Source organism: Ailuropoda melanoleuca, chromosome 15 (genome assembly GCF_002007445.2).
Source record: "Ailuropoda melanoleuca isolate Jingjing chromosome 15, ASM200744v2, whole genome shotgun sequence".
NCBI classification, from domain to species: domain Eukaryota; kingdom Metazoa; phylum Chordata; class Mammalia; order Carnivora; family Ursidae; genus Ailuropoda; species Ailuropoda melanoleuca.
Window position 1 is genome coordinate 70,221,350 of NC_048232.1, and position 25,391 is coordinate 70,246,740.

Below are 25,391 nucleotides of genomic sequence, written 5' to 3' on the forward strand. Positions count from 1 at the left end.
ATGATAATTTTTGTTTTAATAATTCAGTATTATAACTCACAGTAGGTCTTTGACACATAGGTGTCCTGAAGGCCTCTGGAAATGATGGCAAAGCAACTGAAACTGGAAGTAAGGCTAGAGAATCCAATTGGGAAGTCAGAGTATAGAAGTCATGACTTGAGCCAGAGGAGTGGATGGAGTTTCTCAGGGAAGGTTGTAAAGTGCAAAAAGAGGGCCAATGATAATTCCTTGGAAAATCTTGTTAAGGAAGCAGGAAGAGATGGAAGGAAGATGAAAAAGAATAAGGAGGCAACCTAAGGGAAGACAGTGTCAAAGGAACCAGGAAAGAGTTCCCATAAGAATGGGTGTTCTTCAACTTCTGATGGAGGCTGAGAGATGAGAATCAATTTTTAATACTTAGAAGTTAGTGATAACTACCATGATAGCAGTCTCCATGAGAGGTGGTTCTCAAAGTTGAGTGGACCTCAGAATTATCTTCAGGGTTTTTTAGCACTCAGATTATCTAGCCCATCCCTGGAGTTTCTGTGGTGAAGCACAATATTTTGCACTTCTATCAAGATCCTAAGTGATGCCGTTGTGGCTGATCTGGGACTACATTTTGAGAATCATGACCAGAGAGGAGGGTAATAGAAACCAAATTACAGCTGGTGGAGAATGGAAGGCCCTGATGCATCAGAGGCAGTGAGGATTCACTACTACATCAATAAAATTTTGAGATAGAGGAAAATAGAGAGGGGGCATGCTTAAGAACAGTAGCCAAGAGGAAGGAAGCAGAGGAGAGGAGACTGTGACAGGTGACCAACCACATATTCTCCAGGTGTGCGGCAGAGAGGTTTTGAGTGAGTAAGAATTTGGGAAATCCTTATTTCTTGAACTGAAAGAACAACTTACTGAATGGTAATATTTGGCCTGAAAAATTCAGTGCTACTTCAAGAGCATAAATCATAACTGTAGAAGAACTTAGGCATTGGAAGTCCCTGGAAGACTCAAAGTGAAGGGAAAAGAAATCCGAACCGGGGTAGTAGGACGCATTGATTCAGACCACCTGCTAAGACAAGCTCCGTTGCTTACCACATCACCGTAGTGGTGTACCTTCGTGAACTCCAGTGTCTAGTTTCATTTTTAAAGTGCAGTTTGTCAGAAATTTTGGTATCTATTTTAACTCTTGTTTCGCCTCAGAACAGATTCAGACAATGGAGAGTATCTCTTTGTAGCCAGCTCTGATATTCCAAATTGAAGGGCACATCTACGTCTGGCTATCCTGGTTGTACACCAGTAATAAAACATTGACTCAGTGTTCTAAAATTCTCATGCCATACTAAATATGGATATTTAATTTAGCATTTAGTTTCATCGACGTAAATGATAATTCCATTACTTTGCAAAAGCATCCCTGAAACAACCTTATCTCCTTTAATGCTAAAGGAAATGATATTACAGAGTTTCTGAGCAGACAGAGACAGAGCATCTTCTCACAAATATCTCAATTTTTTAAAATCACCTGACCCCCCATAAAACACACTGATGTGGTTCAGACTTATATTCTTCGAGTAAATGCTATTTTCATCATGTATTTGGTCTATTAAATGCTCCTTTGACTCTTTGGGCAGATTTATAGGCCTTATAAATTGCCTATCCAGTAAAGAGAGGGAATTTATCACCTGTATTCTGCCCGGTTTTTTGGTTTTTTGTGTTTGTGGGGGTTTTTGTTTGTTTTGTTTTGTTTTGTTTTTGCCTTTGCCAAATACTGCAAATATAGTCTGTGGAAGATGTGATTACAAAAGAACAAATTTGATTATGGTCAGTGGCTTGTAGCTGAAGTCTCATTACTACTCATTCCTTTTCCGTCCACTCCCCCATACACACCTGCCTAATGTTATCCTTTGCAGTCGTTTGGCAGAATAACTGCTGCCCCTACTACATTATACATTCAGTGCAGTTGCAATCTTATCAGTTGAGTATACAGGCAAATGACAAAATGACTTGTATTTTCCATCCTAGTTTTAAAAAATTAATATATGTAGATGTTCCAAAGCCTTTGGACTCTTCTATGAGATATTTAGGTTGTGCCCCAGTTAGTAGCCTTGTGACCTAAAAGAATCCTAGCTCCTACCCAAGGAGAGGCTATAAATATAGGAGACTTGGCTCTCAGAAGAGGAAAAAGAAATTCAAAGCTCCTGCTGTCTAACTGTTATCAGTCCAGGAGGGCTTCATTTATTGCAATGTAGGGCTCTGTATGGTGCCTCCACTTTAAAAAAAAAAAAAAAAAAAAAAGGAAAGAAAAGAAAGAAAAGTTTATCTGTAGGTTCCTTTTAGGTATATCACCCCTAAAAATGTAATCTGTTTGAAATGTGATGCTATTATTATAATATTCTGGTCTGGGGAAAAGCAGGTGTCTCTGAAGTAGCCTATTTCATTTCATTCAACCTAATTAAGTTGTCATTAGTACAAACTCCCTCCTGGGTTGTTAGTGGTTCGAGGGGAAGGCCCTGGTCTTCTTCAGGGTATACCCACAGCATCCAGGTTGGTGCTCTGCACACAGTAGGTAATTTATAACGGCCTACTGATGGCTTAGTATGTGGGGAGTGAAGTCCTTTGGCATGTGACCATTTTTTTTTTAATTATTACCACTCCTAAGGTGGGTAGGATAGTCTCCCCTTTGCAGTTGAGGGAACAAAGCATCAAAGAGGTTCTAGCAGAACCTTCCCAAAGCGTATTTCCAAGGCACAGCTTGGGAACGCGTAGCACACCGAGCTGGTAGTCTGTACCCATTTGCCTGTGCTGCGCTGCCAGCTCTTTCTAGCCACTCAGGACCTGACCTGCCATGAACCAGAACTTGGGGGGAACCCAGAACTTACTGTAATAACAACTTTCTATAAAAATACCCCCATTTTACTTCAGATATTAGCTTGACAAGTTAAGGCCAGAAATGCCCAAGTGGGTGATCAATCCGTTGTATCTTTATTGATTTGCCTATGTAGTCTATAAGGGGGCTTTTGCTCAATAAATGGCAGAAATGCCACAAAGTGATAATGCGTCCAGCCAAAATCAATACTAAATCATTAATCCAACATTTTCTCTTTGCTTTTCCCAGTCAGTGGAGACTTTATTAAGTAAGCCCAACTCCTATACTTAAGAGACAAATTGGATACTTTCTAGTTAGTTGGTTCCTCAACTCATACATCTAAGAGAATTTCAGGATTGCTTCTTTAGGGAAGTTTATTAGATAAAGATGGGAACACAGACCTCAATCCACAAGTGAGAATCTTAGCACTTGAATTCCCATTGATCTCTACATAAGAGTTTATCATCCTCATCTTCTTCATCCTAGATACCACCACTGAACTGAGCGTTTTGTACATATACGGCATTGAGCAAACACCTGATATTTGTTATCTTCTGTAGTCCTCACCACTGACTCATGAAACAGGTGCATTCACTCCAAGAGGTTTAGTCAGTTGTCCAGCATGCACTCATCATTAGAGAGATGGACAACAAGTTGTGAACGTACTTCAACTTTAGAGTCCATCATTCTGTATGAAAGGTTATCCATTATATTGTGAAAAGGAAAGCTCTTTATTAACTCGTTGTTTAGAATACAGCTGAGATACTATTGCCCAAATCACCAGCAACACGTAGTAACTAAAAAACAGCAGAATCAGAAACCCAACTTGGGTCTCATGCTTTCCAGCCTGGTGGCTTTTCACTACATGTTTTTACTTGCACTGTGGAAGAGGATCCCCAGAGATGCCTAAGTACCGCAGCTTGGGACGGGAATGTTTGTTGAAGAGTGGCCAGTTGTCATCCAGCCACAGAGAAACAGATCTTTGTTCCCAGAGCCCCTGGACTGACAGGTGGAGTAGCATGTGGAGTGTTGGTCTCAGTATTGGGAGCCTGACCAGCCATGGCCAGGTCTCAAGGGGAAAATCAGACCAAGACTGTTTTCAGAGGTGTATTAAATTTCTGTTGCTGTTGTAACAGATTCCTGCAAACTTAGTTGCATAAAACAACACAAATTTATTATCTTACCATTCTGCAGGTCAGTAGTCCAGGGGAGGAGGCTTAACTGATTTCTCTGCTCAGGGTCTCTCAAGGGTAATGTGAAGGTGTTGGTTGGCCTAGGCTCTTCTTGAGGCCATGAGGGAGAATAATCTTCAGGCTTGTTCAGGTTGCTGGCACAATTCAGTTCTGTGCTAAATTTCTTTAGGATTCTTGGACAAAGGTTGTTCTCAACTTCTAGAGGCTGCCTGCACTCTGTGGCTGCTGGCCCTCTTCATCTTCAAAGCCAGCAATGGCCAGTTGAGTCCTTTCACACTTTGAATATCTCTGACACTCCCCTCTGCCTCATCTTTGCTATCTCTAGCTAGAGAAAGTTCTCTCCTTTCATTAATTTTTCTATTTAAAATCAACTTAATTAACATATATTGTATTATTAGTTTCAGAAGTAGAATTTAGTGATTCATCAGTTGCATATAACACCCAGTGCTCATTATATCATGTGTCCTTCTTAATGCCCATCACCCAGTTACCCCATCCCCCTACCACCTTCCCTCCAGCAACCCTGTTTGTTTCCTAGAGTTAAGAGTCTCTTATAGTTTGTCTCCCTCTCTGATTTCATCTTATTTTATTTTTCCTTACCTTCCCCTATGTTCATCTGTTTTGTTTCTTAAATTCCACATATGAGTGAAATCATATATTTGTCTTTCTATCACTGACTTTGCTTAGCTAAAAGGTATTATGCTAAGCGAAGTTCTCTCCTTTTAAATGGTTCATATGATTAATTTGGGTCCACCTGCATAATCCAGGATGCTCTTCCACTCTAAAGGTCTGTAACCTTGCTTACATTTGCAAAGTCCCTTTGCCATGTCACATGACGTATTCACAGGTTTCAGTGATTAGGGTACACACATATTTCAGGAGCCATTCTGCCAACCAGAAGAGGGTACAAACCACTGACCACATTTGAGTATTTGTTTCTGTAATTTTGAAGAGCACAGAGCATGGACCAGCATGTGTGGTGGAACCTGTACAGTCCATGCTTTGTCCTCCTGCTTCTGCTCAGGCTACCCCACTGAAGGCCGATTCACCCACCCACCCCCACCCCCAGCCAGTGTCTCCGGGGTTTTGTTTTTCAGATATCTTTTGAATATCTTTCTTCCACCATAGTGTTTTAAAAGCCCAGTTCCTCTGCTTTCCATCACTTTTATATTAGCCTCCCTGGTCCTTAAGTTACTAATAACACTATTTGCCTGGCAGCTTCTCCAAAGTATTGCATGCACACCATCCTTTGTAGGTTTCCTGTCAACCCTGCAAGGTCAGTAAGATGGTGATGATGATGATTAGCCCAATTTAAAATAAGGCTTAAAAAGGTGAGTGATTCGTGGAAGGTCACACTGCTGATAAGCAACAGAGCCAGGATTTAGGCACCCCATTTCTACATCCCAGCTTCTTTTAGGACCCTCCCTTCTCTTCCTTCCACTTCTGGCCCCTCCTCATTTTTCAATGAATCATTTTCATTACCCTGTTCCACTCTCTTTTCAACATCTCCACATTTCATTTAAATTGTGGTGCTACAAGCTGTTGCTGAAAGCTGCCATTTCATTCCCATAGAGTATTGATGCCTGCTTTTGCACAGCTTTATTTGTTTTTATCCATGCTGAGCACTGTACCCAGCTGGATTTAATTCATAGTTGTGGCACGCAGAGCCCAGATTCTGTAAGAATGTGAACTTTGCAAAGTGTAATCCGATTAGTGCTGCAGACTGGAGATGTGTGGGAGGTAAAAGCTCTATTATGAAAAGCCTCTGGGCCAATGTCCTCTTTCTTGAACGAGTTTAAAGACAATCAGATGAAATAAAACCAAGAGTTATGGGGAAGGCCACCAGCTTAGCCTAGGAAGTATAATTTATGAGTCCATTTAAGGACTAAGTCATTGAACTTGGACAAGTTGTAGATGCTGGTAAAGCACAATTAACTTTGAATTGAAAAGAAAGAGATGTTAAGAGGCAAGCTCTTTGCTCAAATTCTTATTTTGGGGGAAAAAAAGTTTGTAATAATACCCAGTACTTAGTGTACACCAGATAATCTTCTGGAGATTTTTACTTATTGATTAATCACCACAACCCTATGAATTGAGTATTATTATCATGTCCATTTTATAGACAAGGATATTAAGGCACAGCAAAGTTAAATAACTCGCCCAAGGTTACACTGCTAATATTTACAGAGCCAGGATTTGAATCCAGGTACTGCAACCCTGTGTTCTCAGTCACTATATTCTACTGTGTCTCTGATGTGCATTATGTCACTATACTTCAAGTGTCTTTAAAGAGTGGTGAGGGAGGAGAGGACCAGGAGGAGGAAGGATGGAGGAGATGGGAACTGTTTCTCCCTCCCTCCCTTTGGGGCCTTCCAATGTATTATTCTCTTCTGGGCACATGACCTTGAGTAGAATCTTTATTTCTGTGTGCGTACATGTGGTAGGTACGAGTTGTCTTTGAGAGGAAGGGCCTAGAAAAGTTGTGAGATTCTTTCTACTCTGAACTTTCAGAGTCCTGAAGAAAGGCCAGCCACCACTTGGTAGAGGGGGTTGTGGTGAGACTGGAACCCTGCAGAGAATAAAAGAAGTGGTAAAAGAGTTAACTATTATTTTTCGTCTTGGAGCTGATTGGTTATAGAAAAAGTAATTCCTTCACCTAGAAGTTTCATTGAAAAGGATAAATTGCCATGTAAATATTTCTTGAATTGGAAAAAAAAATCCTGCCCAAATTCTATGTGTAATTAATAGACTTAGAGGGCATTTAGATATTTTCTTCATTAGAGGAATCCATCCCTTCTGTAGCCTTTAAGTGAAGATTTCCAGTATCAACTCCTTTGATGGGGTGATCCCTAAAATCAAGAGTCGAAAACCAACATTCTGTTCCTGGCTTTATTCACCGGCTGGGTAATTTGAGCTGGATACCGACCCACTATGGGTCTCTTCTGTGATGTGTAAAATGAGTATGGACCTGTTCATTCTGCCTCAGAGATGCTACTTGATACGTGCTCTTGGAACATACTTTCTTCAGTGGGTATAGACACCTGAAGTGGCACAGTTGTTTTCAAGTGTGTTGTGCATTTTGCTCCTTCTAGTGGTTTTCTGTGAATGACTGTCAATCTGGTCACTTTGAAGCCAGATGTTTTCATTGGCAGAAGCCAGAGGGAATTGGGAGGGGGTTGGGGGGGGAACCGTGGCTTGTAAACCACCCTCACAACAATGTTGTTTTCTGTGACTCGGCATCATTGTGCACTCTGGCAGGAGTGACACATGTGGCATCACGCCCCGTACCTTGAGAGCCATGGAGTCAGCCTGAAAGACAGACTGAAAGCTGAATAGCCTGCTGTCTCCTGAGAGGCAGCTCAGGGAAGGTGTGAAAAGCAGGAAGCAAATCATGACATCACGCTCTGTGCACACAGGCAACACACTGGGATGTGCTGTCAGCTGCCCTGCTGAAAGTTAACTACGGCCAGAGCACTTCCCTAAGCAAGGGAAGTTGGGGAAATTTTCCAAATACAAGATGAGTTTCTAGAACCTGCAGAATGTAAGAAGTTAAGGTCCCTGCTGCTTTGCTTAAGGGGCTCTCCACTTCCTTTCCAGAGCCTCCCAGCCTTGGTCATTTATTGGCATAGACAATATTTCATATATATATATATATGATATATATATATATATTTCATATATATATTCATGTATATTCAATATATTTCATAGACAATAATATTGAGGCCCTGCGATGAGATCGAAAAAACACTGGAGTTGAGGCTCTCTACTTTCTGTCTGTAGAATAGGCGTATCATGGGCTCATGTACAGTGAGAGTGCCTGGGGTGTGTGGTGTGATAATTATGGCTCTATGGAGACTTCTGTCCTGTGTTTTGGGGCAATGTTGACATGCTGTACCCTTTGGTCTTGCCTTTCATGTACCACAGGATCGATAAACAAATAAGCAGGTTTCGGAGATGGTTACCTAAGAAGCCCATGAGGCTGGACAAGGAGACACTGCCAGACCTGGAGGAGAATGACTGCTACACTGCCCCTTTCAGCCAGCAAAGGATCCACCAGTGAGTGTTTCGTGTGAAAGCCTTTGTCTTACTAAGGACGTGCAGCTGTCATAGAGCCTTCTCCTGTACGCCTTTGAGTCCTTGGCATGTGGAAGGAACAGCTTAGTGCCTTTCTTCCCTGAACGTCCTGTGAGTGTTCATATCCCTTTTGTGTTAGGGTAAGCTAACTGTTCTAACAAACAATCCCCATGTCTAAGTAGCTTGACACAGTAGAACATGCGTTCATATGTGTGTTGGGTAAACGACCTTCTCCATGGTGATTCAGAGACCCAGGCTCCTTCTGCTTTGTGCCTCTGCCAGTCCTCAGGCTCAGAGCCCCTGCAGGCTTATCAGCATCTAACCAGCAGACAGGGAAATTGGTCTGTCCCTCGCCCTATTTAAAAGAGGGGTTGTTTGTTTCAATCAATCTCTGTTCACTTCTCAGTTCCCCTTTCTTCAGCAACTCACCAAGTTCCCCCAGGAAAAGCCATACCCTTGAGTAGCCTGGTTGCTGGCTCTTCCATCAATCTCTGAACAGTAATTTCTCATTTTTGACATGCGGGGGGAAGGTTGGCTAAATAATTGAGTCTTTGAGGAATTGCAAAAGTGATAGGGAATTGACTCTGAAGCTTCTGAGATGACAAGAAATTGGGATGGTGGGGTCAGTGGTAGGAGAGAAAAGCATGCCAAAGATGTAAACAACTAGGCAAAAACAGCCTCTCAAAAGGCAAATAAATGTTTGGCCCAGCCTTGCTCTCAGCCAGACTTCCAGAATTCCTGGCTCTCCCACTCCCACTGTGACTCCAGTCATAGAGACAGCCTCAGTAAAAAGGACTTCCCCAAGGGGAGGAAGAGGGTAACAGATTTTTTGAAAAAAATACATTGCTAACTTGGAGAAAAAAACCAAATGGCAGTTGTCAGGTTGCAGGGAATGTCCAGTTAGGGGCATGTTTCAGCAACAGGAAATCAGTTAATGTCTTTGGGCTTTTAGAGGGTGAAGGAGAAAAGGAAAATCAAAGAGTAGATGTTCTGCATCAAAATATATAATGTATAATGCAAGGGAAACCACTTTATAAGCCTCTAAAATAGCCAAACTCTGGATCCCCACAAGTCAGATTGATGCCAACCCAGCCACATTTTGTGAACATTTAAAAGGATCATTGAAAAAGACATGAAATTCACAGGCTGGCCTCAAAATCCTAGTTAAATCCTCCGCAGGAAATAAGAAATGAAAAGGGTTTCATGTTAACTCAAAGATCAAGACCTATGGGTGTTTTTTAAGAGAAAAAGACAGATGAAAGCTGACGTGTTCCTGCTCTTAACTTAAACCTTTGCTATGCCTGTGTTGTTTATCTTGAAGTTTCTTAGACAAGTGAGTGTAGGTTTTAAATTCTTCTGGAGTAGAGCCTGATTTACATGTATAATTTTCCCTTTGCTTCTCACCTACCTAAGAGAGTACCTAGCACAATGCAGGAGCATCTCACAATTTTCAGGTGGATAGGCACATGAATGGGTAAGTAGGTAGCTAGAAGAATCAAAGAAACACAGGGTATGTGCCTGAGGTTTTGCTTTACTTCAAAGGGATATAGGTAAATAGAAGAGGAAGGTTTCCCACTACTCATTTTCATGCTGGTTACATTTGCTGATGTTCTTTCTTGCTTTAGAACACATTTTTTAGCAGGGTTCTCAAAGTCAGAAGCACCTGGGCACCCATCAGGATCTCTAGGGACTAGAACCAAGATTCATATCTTTATAAGTATTTTAAAATATATAATAAATGAGGGATGATAGCCTGTGGGACCACAAAGGCACTCAGCCATCTCTGTCACAAATTTGAGAGGCCTTTTTTGATATGTTTGGGCATTGGATCACTGAATAATTAATTCATTCAGCAGTCTCTGATTTGATGGCTACTTCTTGCCAGGTACTGTCTGGGTCCAGAGGATATAAAAATAAATAACAGTCTTTAGCCCAACCTAGTAAAAACAGAGAGACCATTTTAAATAATTGTACATAATATGATAGGCATGACTTAAAGAGTGCTCCGTACTGTGGATTTGGAGGGAGGTTCTAAAAAATAAGAATCGAACACACACAAAAATGCTCGAGATGGGTCTTGAAGGATAACATTTGTCCAGGTGGAGGGAACAGATCTCAAGAGAGAATAATTTATGTATAAAAGTATATGGGCATGGGGCACCTGGGGGGCTCAGTTGGTTAAGCGTCCCACTCTTGATTTTGGCTCACGTCATGATCTCAGGGTGATGAGATCAAGTCCTGCATCAGGCTTTACACTGGGCATGGAGCCTGCTTGAGAGTCTCTCTCTCTCTCTCTGTCTGCCTCTGCCCCTCTCCACCCTCTTTCTCTCTCTCTCTCTCTCAAAAAAAAAAAAAAGTATATGGCATGAACAGAATGGAGGGTCTGAAGAACTACAAGTAGTTTTCCGTGAATGGGCATGTTGTGGAAAAAGCAGAGGGATAGCTGGAAGGAAGAAAACCTAAGAATCAGGCCTTGGTGGGATCAAGAGGGTAGTTTAGGCAGTTCCATCATGCAGTCGGGTGATGAAGAATAAAAAAACGTCTTGAACATCATGGGCAGTGGGGATTTCTTTCTCTTTGAGAATTGTCATGCTGCACGGACAACATCCCTTCAATGAATATATAGAAGTAAGACTTGAGGAGTGCTGGCTGTCCAGTTGGAAATGATTGGTATAATCAGAAGAAAAAAAAAATCCCTAAAAATGGATGCTTCCCTAAGGTGACACTAATGGATTTAAAGTAGTCAGAGGTAGCTGGATAATGAGCTCTAGGGCTTATAATATGATATTATGGTTTTCCAAATGCAGTCCAAAATCCTATGTGACTTCTTGGTTTTGCAGAATGTTTGATATTGTGTTTGCCTAGGAGTAAGAGAATAATATTTGTGTGTGTGTGTGTGTGTGTGTGTGTGTGTGTGTGTGTATACATGAATATAGTGGAAAAAGGGAGAGCACAAATTAGGAGTTTAATAAATAATGATCAAAGTGGAAAAGAAGTCTTAAAAATACTTTGTGCTCAGGATAAAGCCCAGAGTCCTAAGCTGGCTCACTAGCGCCTGCTTCCCTTCCCTGTTGAGTGCTTCATCTACAATGAACTGTTTTGACCTTCTTAACTCAAAGCATCCTCTTGTCTCCTGTTGTACAAGGTCTTCCCCCTGCCTGGTGTACTCTTTCCCTAGATTCCCTTCTTTCAGGTTTCGTCAGAGGCATTTCCTTCATAAAACCTCCCAAGATTTCCAAACTTAGATGTGCATTTCAAAAATAACATTCTGTGTGCACTTGGGAAAATGGATTGGAGGTGAGCAAGGGTAGAACCAGGGAGATTGGTTATATTACTTCTTGGTTTTAGAACTAAATTCTGGGTGAGGTACATTCTTCTATATCTTGATAATATTCTTTTTCTATCATAACTCTTGATATAGGACTATATAGACAGTAAATTCTTCAAAGGCTATGTCTGCATCAATTTTGAATCTCATAGTTGGTGCTTAATAATGATTTGTTAAATGAGAAATGAATTGATAAAAATGAAAATAGAACAATCATGTTGAAGAAAGAATATAGATGGTGTGATGTTCGCTAATTGCACACTCCTCTCAGACCAAATTCAACCCATTCTCTCCTCCAGTGTGGTCCACTTCCATTGTCCCTGGTCTAGTAAATGGCACTAATATTTGTGCAGTGGTTGAAACCACAGTCAGGAAGCTATTTTAGACATCTCCTTCTCCTCACTTTCTGCATTCACTACATCTCCAAAGTCTGATGATTTTATAAGCTAAGTGTCTCTGTAATCTAACAACTTCTCTCAATGTCTACCATCATTATCTCACTTCTGAAACCTAGAAGTAATGTAACAGATTTCCCTGGTTCTATCCTTGCCCACCTCCAATCCATTCTCCCAAATGCATACAGAATGATGTTTTCAAAATGCATTTCTTCATGCTACTTGATCCTGTTTAAAAACCTTAGAATAGGGGCGCCTGGGTGGCACAGCGGTTAAGTGTCTGCCTTCGGCTCAGGGCGTGATCCCGGCGTTATGGGATCGAGCCCCACATCAGGCTCCACTGCTATGAGCCTGCTTCTTCCTCTCCCACTCCCCCTGCTTGTGTTCCCTCTCTCGCTTGCTATCTCTATCTCTGTCAAATAAATAAAATCTTAAAGAAAAAAAAAAAACAAACCTTAGAATAAATATCAAAATTATTGATGTGACCTACAAGGCCTTAGATAGCCTGACCACGTGGTCAACTCCTCTCCAACCTTATCTACCTTCACTGTCTTCCACCCTCCCTTCTTATCATCTAGACACATACAGCCTCTCTCAGTTCTTTGGATGCACTCTCCCTCAGGGAATTTGCACATTGCTGTTTTCTCTCTTGGATTCTCTTCCCACTTCTGCCCCCTTCCCCTAGTTTACTCTTATTCAGTCTTCAAAACCCAGCTTCAAAACTCTTCCCAGAGAAGCCTTCCTCTCTTCCTTCCAAAGACTAGGTCTCCTTGCTGTATTCTCTTTAAGTCACATGTTTCTATGTAACATTTTTTTATTTGAAATTCTATAACTTTGTAATTATTTGGGAATTATATGATTAATCCTTAAACCCTCCAGGTAAACTAAACTCTATGGAGGCATATACCATGTCTGTTTTTGCTCACCATTATATCTCTAATACTTAACACAACGCTAAGGGGGGAGTAATTTTGTAGGAAGTTTTTATGGGCCAGGCTAAGAAGTGGTGTACAGCACTTAAACCCACATTTCATGGGCCAGAATTCAGTCATGTACTTACCCCTACTCAAGGGATGCTAACATAACTAGTCTATCTGTGTGCCCAAGAGGGAAAAGGAAGCAGGTTTCCTGAACAACTCAGCTGTCTCTCTCAGTGATGGAGTAGGAATTCAAATTCAGACGGGGAGGCTCGAGATTCCACACTCTTAAGCATTACACTCTACTATAGGATTTTTCAACTTTTGTGCTGTTGACATTTTGGACTGAATAACTCTGTTGTAGGGAGCTGTCCTGTGTGTTATAGTGTGGTTAGTAGATCATTGTCCTCTCTCCATTTGATGCTAGCAGCATTTCCCTCCCGCCTTAGTTGTGAAAATCAAAAATGTTCCAAACATTGCCAAATTTTCCTAGGTTGGGGCAGAGGAGAGGAAGGGCTCAAAATCACAGCACTCTCTCCCCTTGAGAACCATTGCTTTACTGGCTTTATTACATGACACACTTCGGGCAGGACCACCCACTCTCTGACATCAATTAAACTCTAGTTGAATCTGATAATTATGACAGACAATTCTACTTAAGATTTAATTTTTTCCTCTTCACCTCTTTGCCTGTGCATGTTGGCCTGCTTAAATATCATCGCCTTTCATTCTTACAATGGCATTTGCAGTAATATCCTTGAGGCAGTTACTTTTTAAGGTTGATACTCAAAGATTTGTCCTAGTAGACAGAGAAAAGGAAATGTAGATAAGATGCATGCCATTTTTTATAGTAGATATACAATATATTCTTCTAATAAATAGATCAATTCTGAATTGCCTTTCAAGAAATGTTTGTGTTAGATAGAAGCAGGAAATGTTTCTCCTTGTAATTTTATTCCTGTTATTACCATTAGTTTCTTTATTTTTAAGAAAACTTATAAAAAATGAAATGAAATTAAATATTGACCATTTCCTAATTGAAGATCCTGGAATTTGTTTGTTGTATGTGCATTTGTTTAAATAGGTACTTATTCATACACACGCCCCATGCCTGTTGTTGTGGATGCTTGGGAATCAACAGTGAACAAATAGGCCAAGATCCTTGTTCTCCTGGAGCTTACCTTATAGCTGGGGCTAACTGGCAATTAAGTATAAACCAGTGGTTCTCAATAGGTGCATGATTTTGCAAGGTCTGGAAGCATTTTTGCTGGTCACACTGGAAGCAGAGAGTGCTACTGATATCTAGGGGATGGAGGGCTAAACATCACTCAGTGCACAAGCAGTTCCCACAACAAAGAGGTCTCTGGCCCTGTATGTCAGTAGTGTTGAGGTAAACATTTAAAAAAATCAATTGTAAAGCATGTTAGAATATGATGGATAATATGGAAAAAGAGAAAAAGAGGAGTAGGGGTTAAAAATGAAGAACCCTGGCATGGGGATGTGAGTGCAGGTTACATTTTCAAAAGATGGTGTTTATATTCTTCTGTAGGCCTCAGATAGAAGGTGTGATTAGAAAAAGACTTAAAAGAGATAAGAAGGGGGAATGGAGAGGGGGTTCTAGGTAAGGGAACAGCCAAAGCACAGGCCCTAATCTGTGAGCACATGTGGGTGAAAGTAAGACCTTTGTGGCTGGAATAGAAATGACAAGACGGGCAGCAGGGATGAGTTAGAAGGGAAAGAGGGAGGCTGATTATATACAGCCATGGCTTTTACAAAGGAAAGCGATAGTCTAATTAACTGTTGAAAATACCATTCCAACTCCTTTAAGAACAGACTGTAGAAAGCAAGAGTAGAAGCAGGAACCAGTGAGGAGACAACTGCAGACATCCCAGTGAGAGATGATGTATTTATTTATATATGTGTACATATATTTTTACATTTCTAGCTTTTAAAAGTCTATATTAACAATAGATATCACATATAACTCAGTATCAATCCTTTTCCTTGAAAAGCTTGGTTGTACACAAAACATTTTAGCATGTGTCCTATGCATGTGTGAAATAGACATTATAGAAAGACCCCTTGAGATGAAATTTGCTTACATGCCTTTCTCCCCCTGCTAGACTGTGAGCTCCTGAGGGCCAGAAGTTCCCGCCTGGCAGCCAGTGACACCCAGGGTGTGATTATGATCATAAGACCAACGGAACAGGAAAGGCCATAGCAGAGTTGGGAGTTGGCACTGTTGCCACTGCAGGAAGACAGAGCCAGGACTCCAGAATCTGGTTCTCTCATCTAAACCCAGAACGTCCATATGAAAAGTTGAAAACCATAGTCAACTAGTCAGTCAGTTGTGGTCTCCATATTCTACTTGAATTTCCCCCTGGATTGTTGATTTATTTTTGGTCTCAGTTTTGCTAATAGACTCTCTTCCCTATCCAGTTTTGTGGCTATTAAATTCTGTTCTCAGGGTTAATGCCCGACCCCAAGACACTTAACTCCTACGTCATGCGTTTTAATGCACATGTCATGTGCATGTGGGAAATGTCAAGTGGGTACATCAAAAGGCCACTTGACATTTAAATTGGCTTATATTCTTTTTCCTCCCTTTCCAGACCATGATCTAGGGAATAACAAAACAACACAGCTCTTTGTGCCCAAGAAAGAACTAACCACGGACATCTTGGTGCTGGGGCCAGTGAGGGCTGGTAAAGACCGAAGAAAGTTACTGAAGGGTGGTTGATGGGAGGTTCCCTGGAACCTCTCTTTGATTGCCTTCGGAATAAGCCAGCAAACCATGGCAGTGAGGCATGGACTATAGTTATAAGTCAACTGGCTGTCTAACAGCTGTCTTCAAGTAGTGGTAGCAACAATTGCAATGATAAAAGGTGGTAGTAGCCACCATTTATCTGTAACTCTGTATTCCAAAGTTGTGTCATAGATGCATTACAACTCTGAGGGTACCGGTGTATGATGAGGGTCAGAGAGACTGAGTGGCTTGCTCATAATCACTCCAGTCAGTGGCAGATTAGCGAACAGAAGTGTGTTTTCTCCACAATGCTGATACCTCAGGTATGGGCCACATGGGCAAGGCCAAAGTACAATTTCTCTTCCAGCTGCATTACACTAGTGTAAACAGGTGCATGCAAATATACCTGATTATGCTTGGAGTTTGTTAAAGCATTTGAGATGGGGTAAACAGACAAATAAAATGGTAAAATATAAGTAAATATTCTCAACTAAGGAGAATATCATTTAGAGTAGGCATTCAAGTTCAGGGGGAAAAAAAAAAACAGGCTTAGATTTGTAGCCCTCAATGGCCTATCTATCTGTAATAGGTGATAAATGAGCCAGCAAATTGGGCTTTAAGCATAGTGGGTAGAGCAGAGGGAGAAACACAGTAAGTCACATAATTCTAATTGTCAGAGAGGAAGAAACTCAATCCCTTAGTGAAGCAGAACTTTTCTTAGCATTTTCCTAGCATTTGCAAGAAATAAAATTCTTGCACAGGGAAAGAGGGAGGGCTGTGAATAAAGCAGTGAACAATTTCCTTAGCAACCTCCTTCGAGCAAACATCTTGTAGGGCTTTTCCATGAGCTGCTTTTGGTAGGTCCCTCAGCATGGTTCTGGAGAATTAATTGCTTGGGGCTATAACGTTTTGGAGGAGTTTAGACACCAGCAAAATATTGCAGCATATCCTAAACTAACCTCATGTAAATCTTTTTTGTTTGAACTACATTCTGCAAGAATTACAGCTGAGAATTGATTAAAAAGCAAATAGCTTCATGTTCCATTTCAATGTATATTTGTGTTTGAGAAACAATAAAAGCAAATCTGTGGGTATACATTTTTATAAATCATTGTGTAATACCATTTGGTCATTTTACATGATGTCACCTCTAGATTGCTTATCAGCCATAATTGTATGGGAGCCTAAGAGTCCCGACTCCACAGAAAGCTCTCCTACTATAGCCACATGTGAGGCCCGAGGCTATCAGCATTAGGGTCAGTCATTCATTGGAGCACTGTAATTCCAGAAGACCCCTCTCAAAACTCAGACAATTTCAGAGAAAGTAATTCAGTACAACAGTGGGGATTTTGTTGAATATTAGGCCTGTGACTAAGGTAAAGTCATTATCCCTATTTTTATAGAGGACGAAACAAGCACAGAGAGGTTAGATAACTTGCCCAAGGAAATAGTTGATAAGTAGTGGGACTTGGATTCTAAGGTAAGACACTCTGGCTCCAGTCTTATCCTCAAACATTATATATCAGTTCTCTATAGCTGCTATAAAAAATCACCATGAATTTCGTGGCTTAACACAACACAAGTGTACTATGGTCCTGCAGGTTAGAAGTCTGCCATGGGTCCCACCAGACTAAAATTAAGGTGTGGCAGGGCTGCATTCTTCTGTAGAGGCTCTGGGGGAAAACCTGTTTCTTTGCCCTCTCCAGTTTCTGGAGGTTGCTGCGTTCTTGCCTCTGGGCCCCTCCCTTCCTCTGCAAAGCCAGCAATGGCAGCTAAGTTCTTCTCACATCACATCATTTCACTCTGACCCTGCTCTGTCATCCCACCTCCTTCCTCTTCCATTTTTAAGAACCCTTGTGATTACACTGGGCCTGCCTGAATGGTCCAGGATAATCTCCCTACCTTAAAGTCAGCGGACAAGTAACCTTAGTTCTAGCTAAAATATTAATTCTTTTTTGCTATATAAAATAGTCATACCTAGAGATTAGGATGTTGACATTATTCTGCCTAGCACAACTATATAAACTGGCCAATATGCAAAGCCCTGAGGGTCCAGAGCAAGACAGGTAAGTTTGGGTAGAAGGAAAAGAAAAGGAAGAGAGGGTTGTGGCAATAGGATTTAGGGATAGTCAATGAAATGGCTTGTGTAAAATATTTAGTCCAGTACCTGGCCAGTAGAAAACACTCAGTAGTTAATAGATATGGTGATGATGATGATGATGATGAAGAAGAAAGAAAAGAAGGACCACAAGTACAATGAGAATTCTTGGGAGAATCTCTGAAAAGTTGCAATCAACTAAGGGCAAGTTTGAGGTGACAGAGACTAATTTTTGCAAAGTTAAATATCTGACCTTAACTGGAATAGCATTCCTTTCAAGCTAAATGTTTTCCCTATTGTGGATATGTTATGGAGCAAATGTTCATGCCCCACCCCCCAGATTCATATGTTGACACCTAATCCCCACTGTGATAGTATTAGGAAGTGAGACCTCTAAGAGGTGATGAGGTAATGATGGTGGAGCCCTCATGAAAGGGATTAGTGCCTTAAAGAAGAGATCAGAGAGCTAGCTTACTGTCCACCATGGGAGAATACAACCAGAAGTTTACAACCAATAGAGGACCCTCACCAGACCTTGACCATACTAGCACCCTGATTTCAGATTTCCAGTCTCCTGAAAATAAATTTCAATTGTTGAGAAGCCACGTCCCAGTCTATGGTAATTTTTTATAGCAGCCCCAACTGACTAAAGGCAGGATACGCCGCCATTTCACATTTATCAGTAATATATGTACATTTGTTTTCTTATCTTTTTTTTTGAGGGTTTTATTTTTTTATTTTTTAATAATTTTTTATTATGTTATGCTAGTCACCATACAGTATATCCTTAGTTTTTGATGTAATGTTCCATGATTCATTATTTGCATATAACACCCAGTGCACCATGCAATATTTGTTTTCTAATTCCTATCAACATGGATGGCTGAAGCTACAGATTCTTCCAGCATGTGCCTTTTTTGTATTTTCTGTTTAGAGTTTTTCTGGTGTTTTCATCGATCTGAAATCTTTAGAGAGTCCTTTAGGCAAAGAGATACTGATATTGATTTAGATAGGATTAATGTTCTTTTAGTGCCCCCATGACTTACAGCAGGTCTCACAACACATGTTTTAGTGCAATCACTTATTTGGCATTAGGGTCCTCAATATGCAGGTTGTTTTTATTGATCCAGAAAGTCAGGGGAAACCTACCTCTCTCCTGGAAAGTTTTAGACTTGAGTTGAAAATGAGGCAAGCCACACAGCCTGAAGATTTATGTTTCTTTTTTTTATTATATTATGTTAGTCACCATACACTACATCCCTAGTTTTTGATGTAAAGTTCCATGATTCATTACTTGCGTATAACACCGTGCACCATGCAATACGTGCCCTCCTTAATACCCATCACCAGCCTATCCCATTCCCCCCACCAAAGCCCTCAGTTTGTTTCCCAGAGTCCATAGTCTCTCATGGTTCATTCCCCCTTCTGTTTACCACCCCCCTTTCTTCTTCCCTTTCTTCTCCTACTGATCTTCCTACTTCTTATGTTAATAAATGAGTGAAACCATATGATAATTGTCTTTCTCTGCTTGACTTATTTCACTTAGCATTATCTCCTCCAGTCCCGTCCATGTTGCAGCAAAATGTTGAGAAATCGTTCTTTTTGATGGCTGAGTAATATTCCATGGTATATATGGACCACATCTTCTTAATCCAGTCATCTGTTGAAGAGCATCTCAGCTCCTTCCATGATTTAACTATTGTGGACAATGCTGCTATGAACATTGGGGTGCATATGGCCCTTCTCGTCACTACGTCTGTATCCTTGGGGTAAATACCCAGTAGTGTAATTGCTGAAATCAGAATAATTGGTGGTTTTGGGGTTTGATTTTGGTTTTGTTTTCCTGGTTTGTTTTTTGGTGTCAAGTTATATCAGTTCTTTATATATTTTAGAATATTAACCCCTTATTGGATATATCATTTGCAAATATCTTCTCCCATTGAGTGGGTTGTCTTTTCATTTTGTTGATGGTTTCATTGCTGTGCAAAAGCTTTTTTAGTGTAGTCCCAATAATTTATTTGTGCACTTGTTTCTCTTGTCCAAGGAGAGAGATCTAGCAAAATGTTGCTAAGGGTGATATCCAAGAGATTACTGCCTGTGTTCTCTTCTAGGATTTTTATAGTTTTAGGTCTCACATTTAGGTCTTTAGTCCACTTGTGTATGGTTGAAGAAAGTAGTCTAGTTTCATTCTTTTGTACGTAGCTGTCCAGTTTTCCCTGTATCAGTTATTGAAAAGACTTTCTTTTCCCCGCTATATATTCTTGCCTCCTTCATTGTAGATTAATTGACCATCTAAGCATGGGTTTACTTCTGAATTCTCATTCTGTTCCATGGATCTATGTGTCTGTTTCGGTGCCAGTACCGTACTGTTTGATTACTGTATCTTTGTAGTGTATCTTGAAATCTGGGATTATGATACCTCTAGCTTCGTTCTTCTTTCTCAAGATTGCTTTGGATATTCAGGGTCTTTTGTGGTTCCATACAAATTTTTAGTATTAATTTGTTCTATGAAAAATGCTGTTGGTATTTTGATAGGAATTACATCAATTCTGTAGATTGTTTTGGGTAGTATGAACATTTTAATAATATTAATTCTTCCAGTCCATCAGTATGGAATATCTATTTGGTGGTGTCATGTTCAATTTCTTTCATCAATTCATTCAACAACTACTTTTAATGTATTGTGTGTCAAGTATTATGCTGTAGTAGAGAATGTTATTTTGTGTTCATATATATATTTATATTTGTGAACATATTTTTAATTTAAATTTTTAACTTGAGCATATTAAATTTGATGAGAATGATACTGTTTTACTCACAAAATGGTAGAAAGGCAATTTAAAGCATTTATAGGAAAAGGAAAGTTTTGCCAAATTTACATATAATAAAATAAGCAAGGGTTAACAAAAGGGAAGCAAAAGGACTAGGGCTGCATTTGTGGATGGGTGGTATGTTGAATAATCACATCCACATCGTGCATTACATCATCTGGAACAATGGTCAGGAGAAACAAGGGAGATTAGTGGGGGAGCTCTGTGCTGCCTGTTCTTTATTCATTATCTTATTTGACATTTGCAATAATCCTGCAACTTAATTTGATTATCCTTACTTTACAGAAGGTAGAACCCAGGCTTGGAAAAGTTAAGTACTTTACCCAGGGCCACACAGTAAAAAGCAGACTTTGGGGTTAGAACCTAAATCTGCCTGATTTCGAACCCATGCTCTTTCCAAGATACCACAGTCAGCGTTCATCAAGCACTCACCAGGTTACTCATGAGACTAGTAGTGTTGTTATATCCACTTAGAAATGGAGAAGTGGAACAGAGAGGGTTAGTCAGTTATCTGAGTTACCGGGCTGGCAGAAGCAGGAAATCCTCCTGAGCAATCAGATTCCACAAGCTCACTGTTACCTACTCTGCTAGCATACTCAAACCCAGGCTCTCATTAGGATTTGGGGAAGAAAGACAATAGATTCATCTCTTTTAAACCTGCATTCTTGAATCTAAAGGAAGGGCAGGCCTGCTTATAACAATTGTAAGGCTTGGGGCAAGAGTACGAATGAAGCTTATAGACCATATGTCTAAATAATTAAAAGTAATAAATCATGTTAACAAGTACAAGAGTTTCTTTTACTACCTTGACAAATACACCTGCATAAAGACCTGTGAAAGTCTAAGTTCTCAGGATTCTTAGAAATCCGTTCCATTGGGGGTGTGGGGAAAATTGCCCCCCCCCCACCCTCATGGCATGCCCTCTTCTCTTCCTATCCCCAGCTCTGTCCCACACTGAGGGACCTCAGGCTTATGTATTTGGACACCCAAGCCCCATGCCCAGGTGCCATCCATGTCCTCTACAAACATCTTGGCTACTTGGTAAGCATAGAACTGTCTTTAGGAGGTAGGTCTGAGAAGCCCACAGAGACCAGAAATGGCCTTGGTGATTTGGGGGCAGGCTGCAGGTGGGCACATCCTCTTGGCCTGGCCAATACCTCACCCTGTGGGAAGCAGTACATGTGGGGAGGCTGATTTATGAGCCCTCTAAAATCCAGAGCCTGGGCCTGTACAAGGGGCCTCTTACATCTGAGAATGGCACTGGGTGTGGGGGACAGAAGCTAAACCCATTGCCTTTGTGAATAGTACTTTATTCAAATGACTGCTAATTTACAACCGTGTTTTAGAAATGGCTTTATCCCTGGAAATAAATTTGATTTTTCTCATTTCCTGCTTTTCTCACCCCCAGTACAACACCCACACCATCAGTTTTATGTTTTCCACTCCTGATTAATGATATCACCACTGCATGTTGACCAACTTTGACACTGCCCTCTTTCTCATCGTCCACCATCACCACTCAGTCCTTTTGGTCCTAGCTCCTCCTTTCTGACCTCACTGCCAGTGTCTTAGTGAAAGTGGCCACCAACTCTTGCATGAACAATTATAAGTCTGCTCAACTCCTTCATCTTTTCCCCACTCCCATATCCACCACACCCATGTTGCTGGGGCACATGCAAGGCTCCTACCACTCGCCCACATAGCACCTTTGTACAATTAGGACACCCTTCCTCTAAGAATTCACAGCCCACAGATGGACAAGCAGAATATCTTGGATTTCTACCCATCCTTATCCCTTAGCCAGGCACCCTTCCTCATCCCTTAGCAGTGAATAAAATGCACTGCCACAGGTGGTAGCATTGCTTCCTTGCTTGACAGCTTTCAAAGATTCCCTAATCCCTTTGGGATCAAGTCCAAACTCCTTAGGGCATGGCACACAAAACTGCTTTCCTCCTCTCCTCCCAGACTCCTGGGCTGGATGTGCTGAAAGTTCTTATCACACAGCCCTGGAGGCTACCTAACTATCCCAGGACTCCTGTTACATGTTCCTAAGGTGTGCTCTTCCCACTCACTTTCTGGTGAAAGCCTGCTCTTCCCTCAGGAACTAGTTCAGATGTTGTCATCTTTGCGAAACCCCTTGTGTCTCATGCAGATGGCATTAGACTTCTGGGCCCATTAGCCTTTGTAAATACTGTGATTACAGCAGTGATTACATTGTACCACGATTATTTGTTTCCATATCTCTGTGTTGCACAAAGCACAGTTCAGCAGCCAAAAGTAATTAGAAGGGATTTCCAGTTTTTACTCGAGTTTCTCAAAGGACACAAAAAAAGCCAAGTGCATGGTCTCAGCAACCACTTGTTATCATCCTTCCTTCTTCCTTCACACCTTCCCTTACTATCACTGACAAAGACGTCTCTCCTCCACTGAAGTCTCCACAGCCTTTCGCTCCTCTCCTCCCCACAAGCCTCACCCTTCTCTCCCATCACTTTGTTATGTGGACTGGCATAGCTTCTCCACAAGGAAGGAAAAAGATCCATCTTCTTCGGGATGGAGTAAATTAGCCATAAATTGCAGGATTGCCTTAGTTGGGTTAGAGACGTGCCAGTCAGATTACACTAGGTTCTACTGCACTAACATCCCTCCACTCCCAATGTCTTACTCAGAGCGGCCAAGCATGGAAATGGGATGTGAAATTGTACTTCTCCCCAGGAGGAGGGACTGCAAGTCCATGGTAATGGGTAGGGATATATAATCTTCACAAAGAAAAGCAGCAAGTTGGGAATAATAAAGCAATCTACCCAGGAATACCTTATGTTAATATTTTGTCCTGTCACGTTTATACAGCACATTAGTCTGTGAGCTCTACTAGGGTTCAGGGGATGTCTTGCACTGTTTTGCTTTGTTTTAAACACCCTCCATGTTTTTAGGAAAGAAAGTTTCCATAGAAGTTAGCAAAGACAGGCAGAAGAGAGACAAACTCTGTAGGGTAGAAATCAGACTTGGAATTGAAATATTTCAAAATTCAAATTCAGAAACCATCGTGATACCACAGTGATATTCCTGTCAGATTAACAAGCAGGATAAGTAGACGGTTGTTTATGTTGTATATGATTTCAAAGAGAGAGAAGGTGTTTTCCCCAAAGGATGTTTCTCTTTCTAGCTCCCTGGACCTCTCAGGCTCCACTCAGGAAAACTGAAACTCAGGAGCTGTTTCAGCAAAGAGGTTAATGTGGGGAATCACTTAAATAGGTATCGGAGAACTAAAATGTCATACAGGGAGCACTGAGTCCACACAGACGCTAACTGCAGGAGGTGTGGGAAGAAGCCAGTGCCCCTAGGGCTAGGGGGTCTGAAGGAAGAAATTGGGTTGATCAGAACCTGCGAGCTCAGGGAAGGTTGCCCACAGGAGCTGACCCCCACACCTCTGAGGAGGAAATGTTACCCTGCTGGTGCCAGTACCTCTAGGTTGTGCGGGAGTCCGGTGAGTCGAGTTTGGGGTGGTTTGTGGGTTTTTTGTAAGATGGGAACTGGAACCAACTGCCACTTTGAGGTTGAAGAATCACTGTGGGAGCAACGTTGTCAGGACACTAGGCTAACAAGTAAGACCAGATCCCTTCACCTGCATTTGTTCCCCTTCCAGTCTCCCCGTAGTGCCTCCCACCGGCAGAACAGATCAGAGAGCCAGTCACAAGTGGAGCTGTAGTTGGCAGAGTCCCTGCTCCAGCATTACAGAGGAGGGAGCTAAGAGAGAACTCGGTGACAGTACAGCCCCTAGTGCCTGGAGTTTTACAATGTGAACTTTAATCCTTTGGCTAAAGTCATCTGCATTTAAAATAAATGCCCCTGGGAAAGATGAAAGTTTTAATGTTATTCTTCAGTTACAACCTATTATGAGTAAGCTTATCAGCTCTTTTCTAGAGATTTAAAAATAAAGAAGAGGAGGGGCGCCTGGGTGTCTCAGTTAACCATCTGCCTTTGGCTCAGATCATGATTTCAGGGTCCTGGGATCGAGCCCCACATTGGGCTCCCTGCTCAGTGGGGAGCCTGCTTCTCCCTCTCCCCCCGGCCCCCGCTCATGCTCGCTTACTCTCTCTCTCTCTGTCTCTCAAATAAATAAATCTTAAAAAAAAAAATAAGAGGAAGAAGGAAGAGCTAAGAGGGAGTACTTTGGCTCTAGCAGGGATAGATCAAGGATCTCACTAAGCTGGAAGAGGGGGTGGAATGTCAAAGAAGAAAAAGACCTGCTTTATCAAAGATTAGTTGCCCAAAGAGCCGAGGGTCCATTTCTGGGTTCTCTATTCTGTTCCATTGGGATGTGTCTGTTTTTGTGCCAGTACCATGCTGTCTTTGTGATCACAGCTTTGTAGTACAGCTCGAAATCCGGCATTGTGATGCCCCCAGCTTTGTTTTTCCTTTTCAACAGTTCCTTGGAGATTCGGGGCCTTTTCTGGTTCCATACAAATTTAAGGACTATTTGTTCCAGTTCTTTGAAAAATGTCCTCGGTATTTTGATCGGGATAGCATTGAAAGTGTAGATTGCTCTGGGTAGTATGGACATTTTAACTATGTTAATTCTTCCAATCCATGAGCATGGAATATTTTTCCATCTTTTTATGTCTTCCTCAATATCTTTCAAAAGTGATCTATAGTTTCTAGGATATAGGTCCTTTACGTCTCTGGTTAAGTTAATTCCAAGGTAACGCATGGTTTTTGGTGTTATTGTAAATGGGATGGATTCCCTAATTTCTCTTTCTTCAGTCTCGTTATTCGTGTATAGAAATGCAACTGATTTCTGGGCATTGATTTTGTATCCTGCCACCTTACTGAATTGTTCTATAACTTCTAATAGTTTGGGAGTGGATTCCTTTGGGTTTTCCATATAGAGTATCATGTCATCTGCAAAGAGAGACAGTTTGACTTCTTCTTTGCCGATTTGGATACCTTTGATCCCTTTTTGT

The 25,391-nt window shown here is 41.2% G+C and overlaps 1 protein-coding gene across 1 annotated transcript in view; it reads left to right on the forward strand.

Annotated features, from left to right (window-relative positions):
- Positions 1 to 25,391, forward strand: part of LOC100484394 (anoctamin-4) — a 336,625-nt gene that overhangs the window by 198,006 nt on the left and 113,228 nt on the right. The window contains exon 8 of the mRNA XM_034644141.1: positions 7,966 to 8,097. Within this exon, the coding sequence (XP_034500032.1) occupies positions 7,966 to 8,097 (132 nt within the window). The remainder of the gene's footprint in view (positions 1 to 7,965; positions 8,098 to 25,391) is intronic.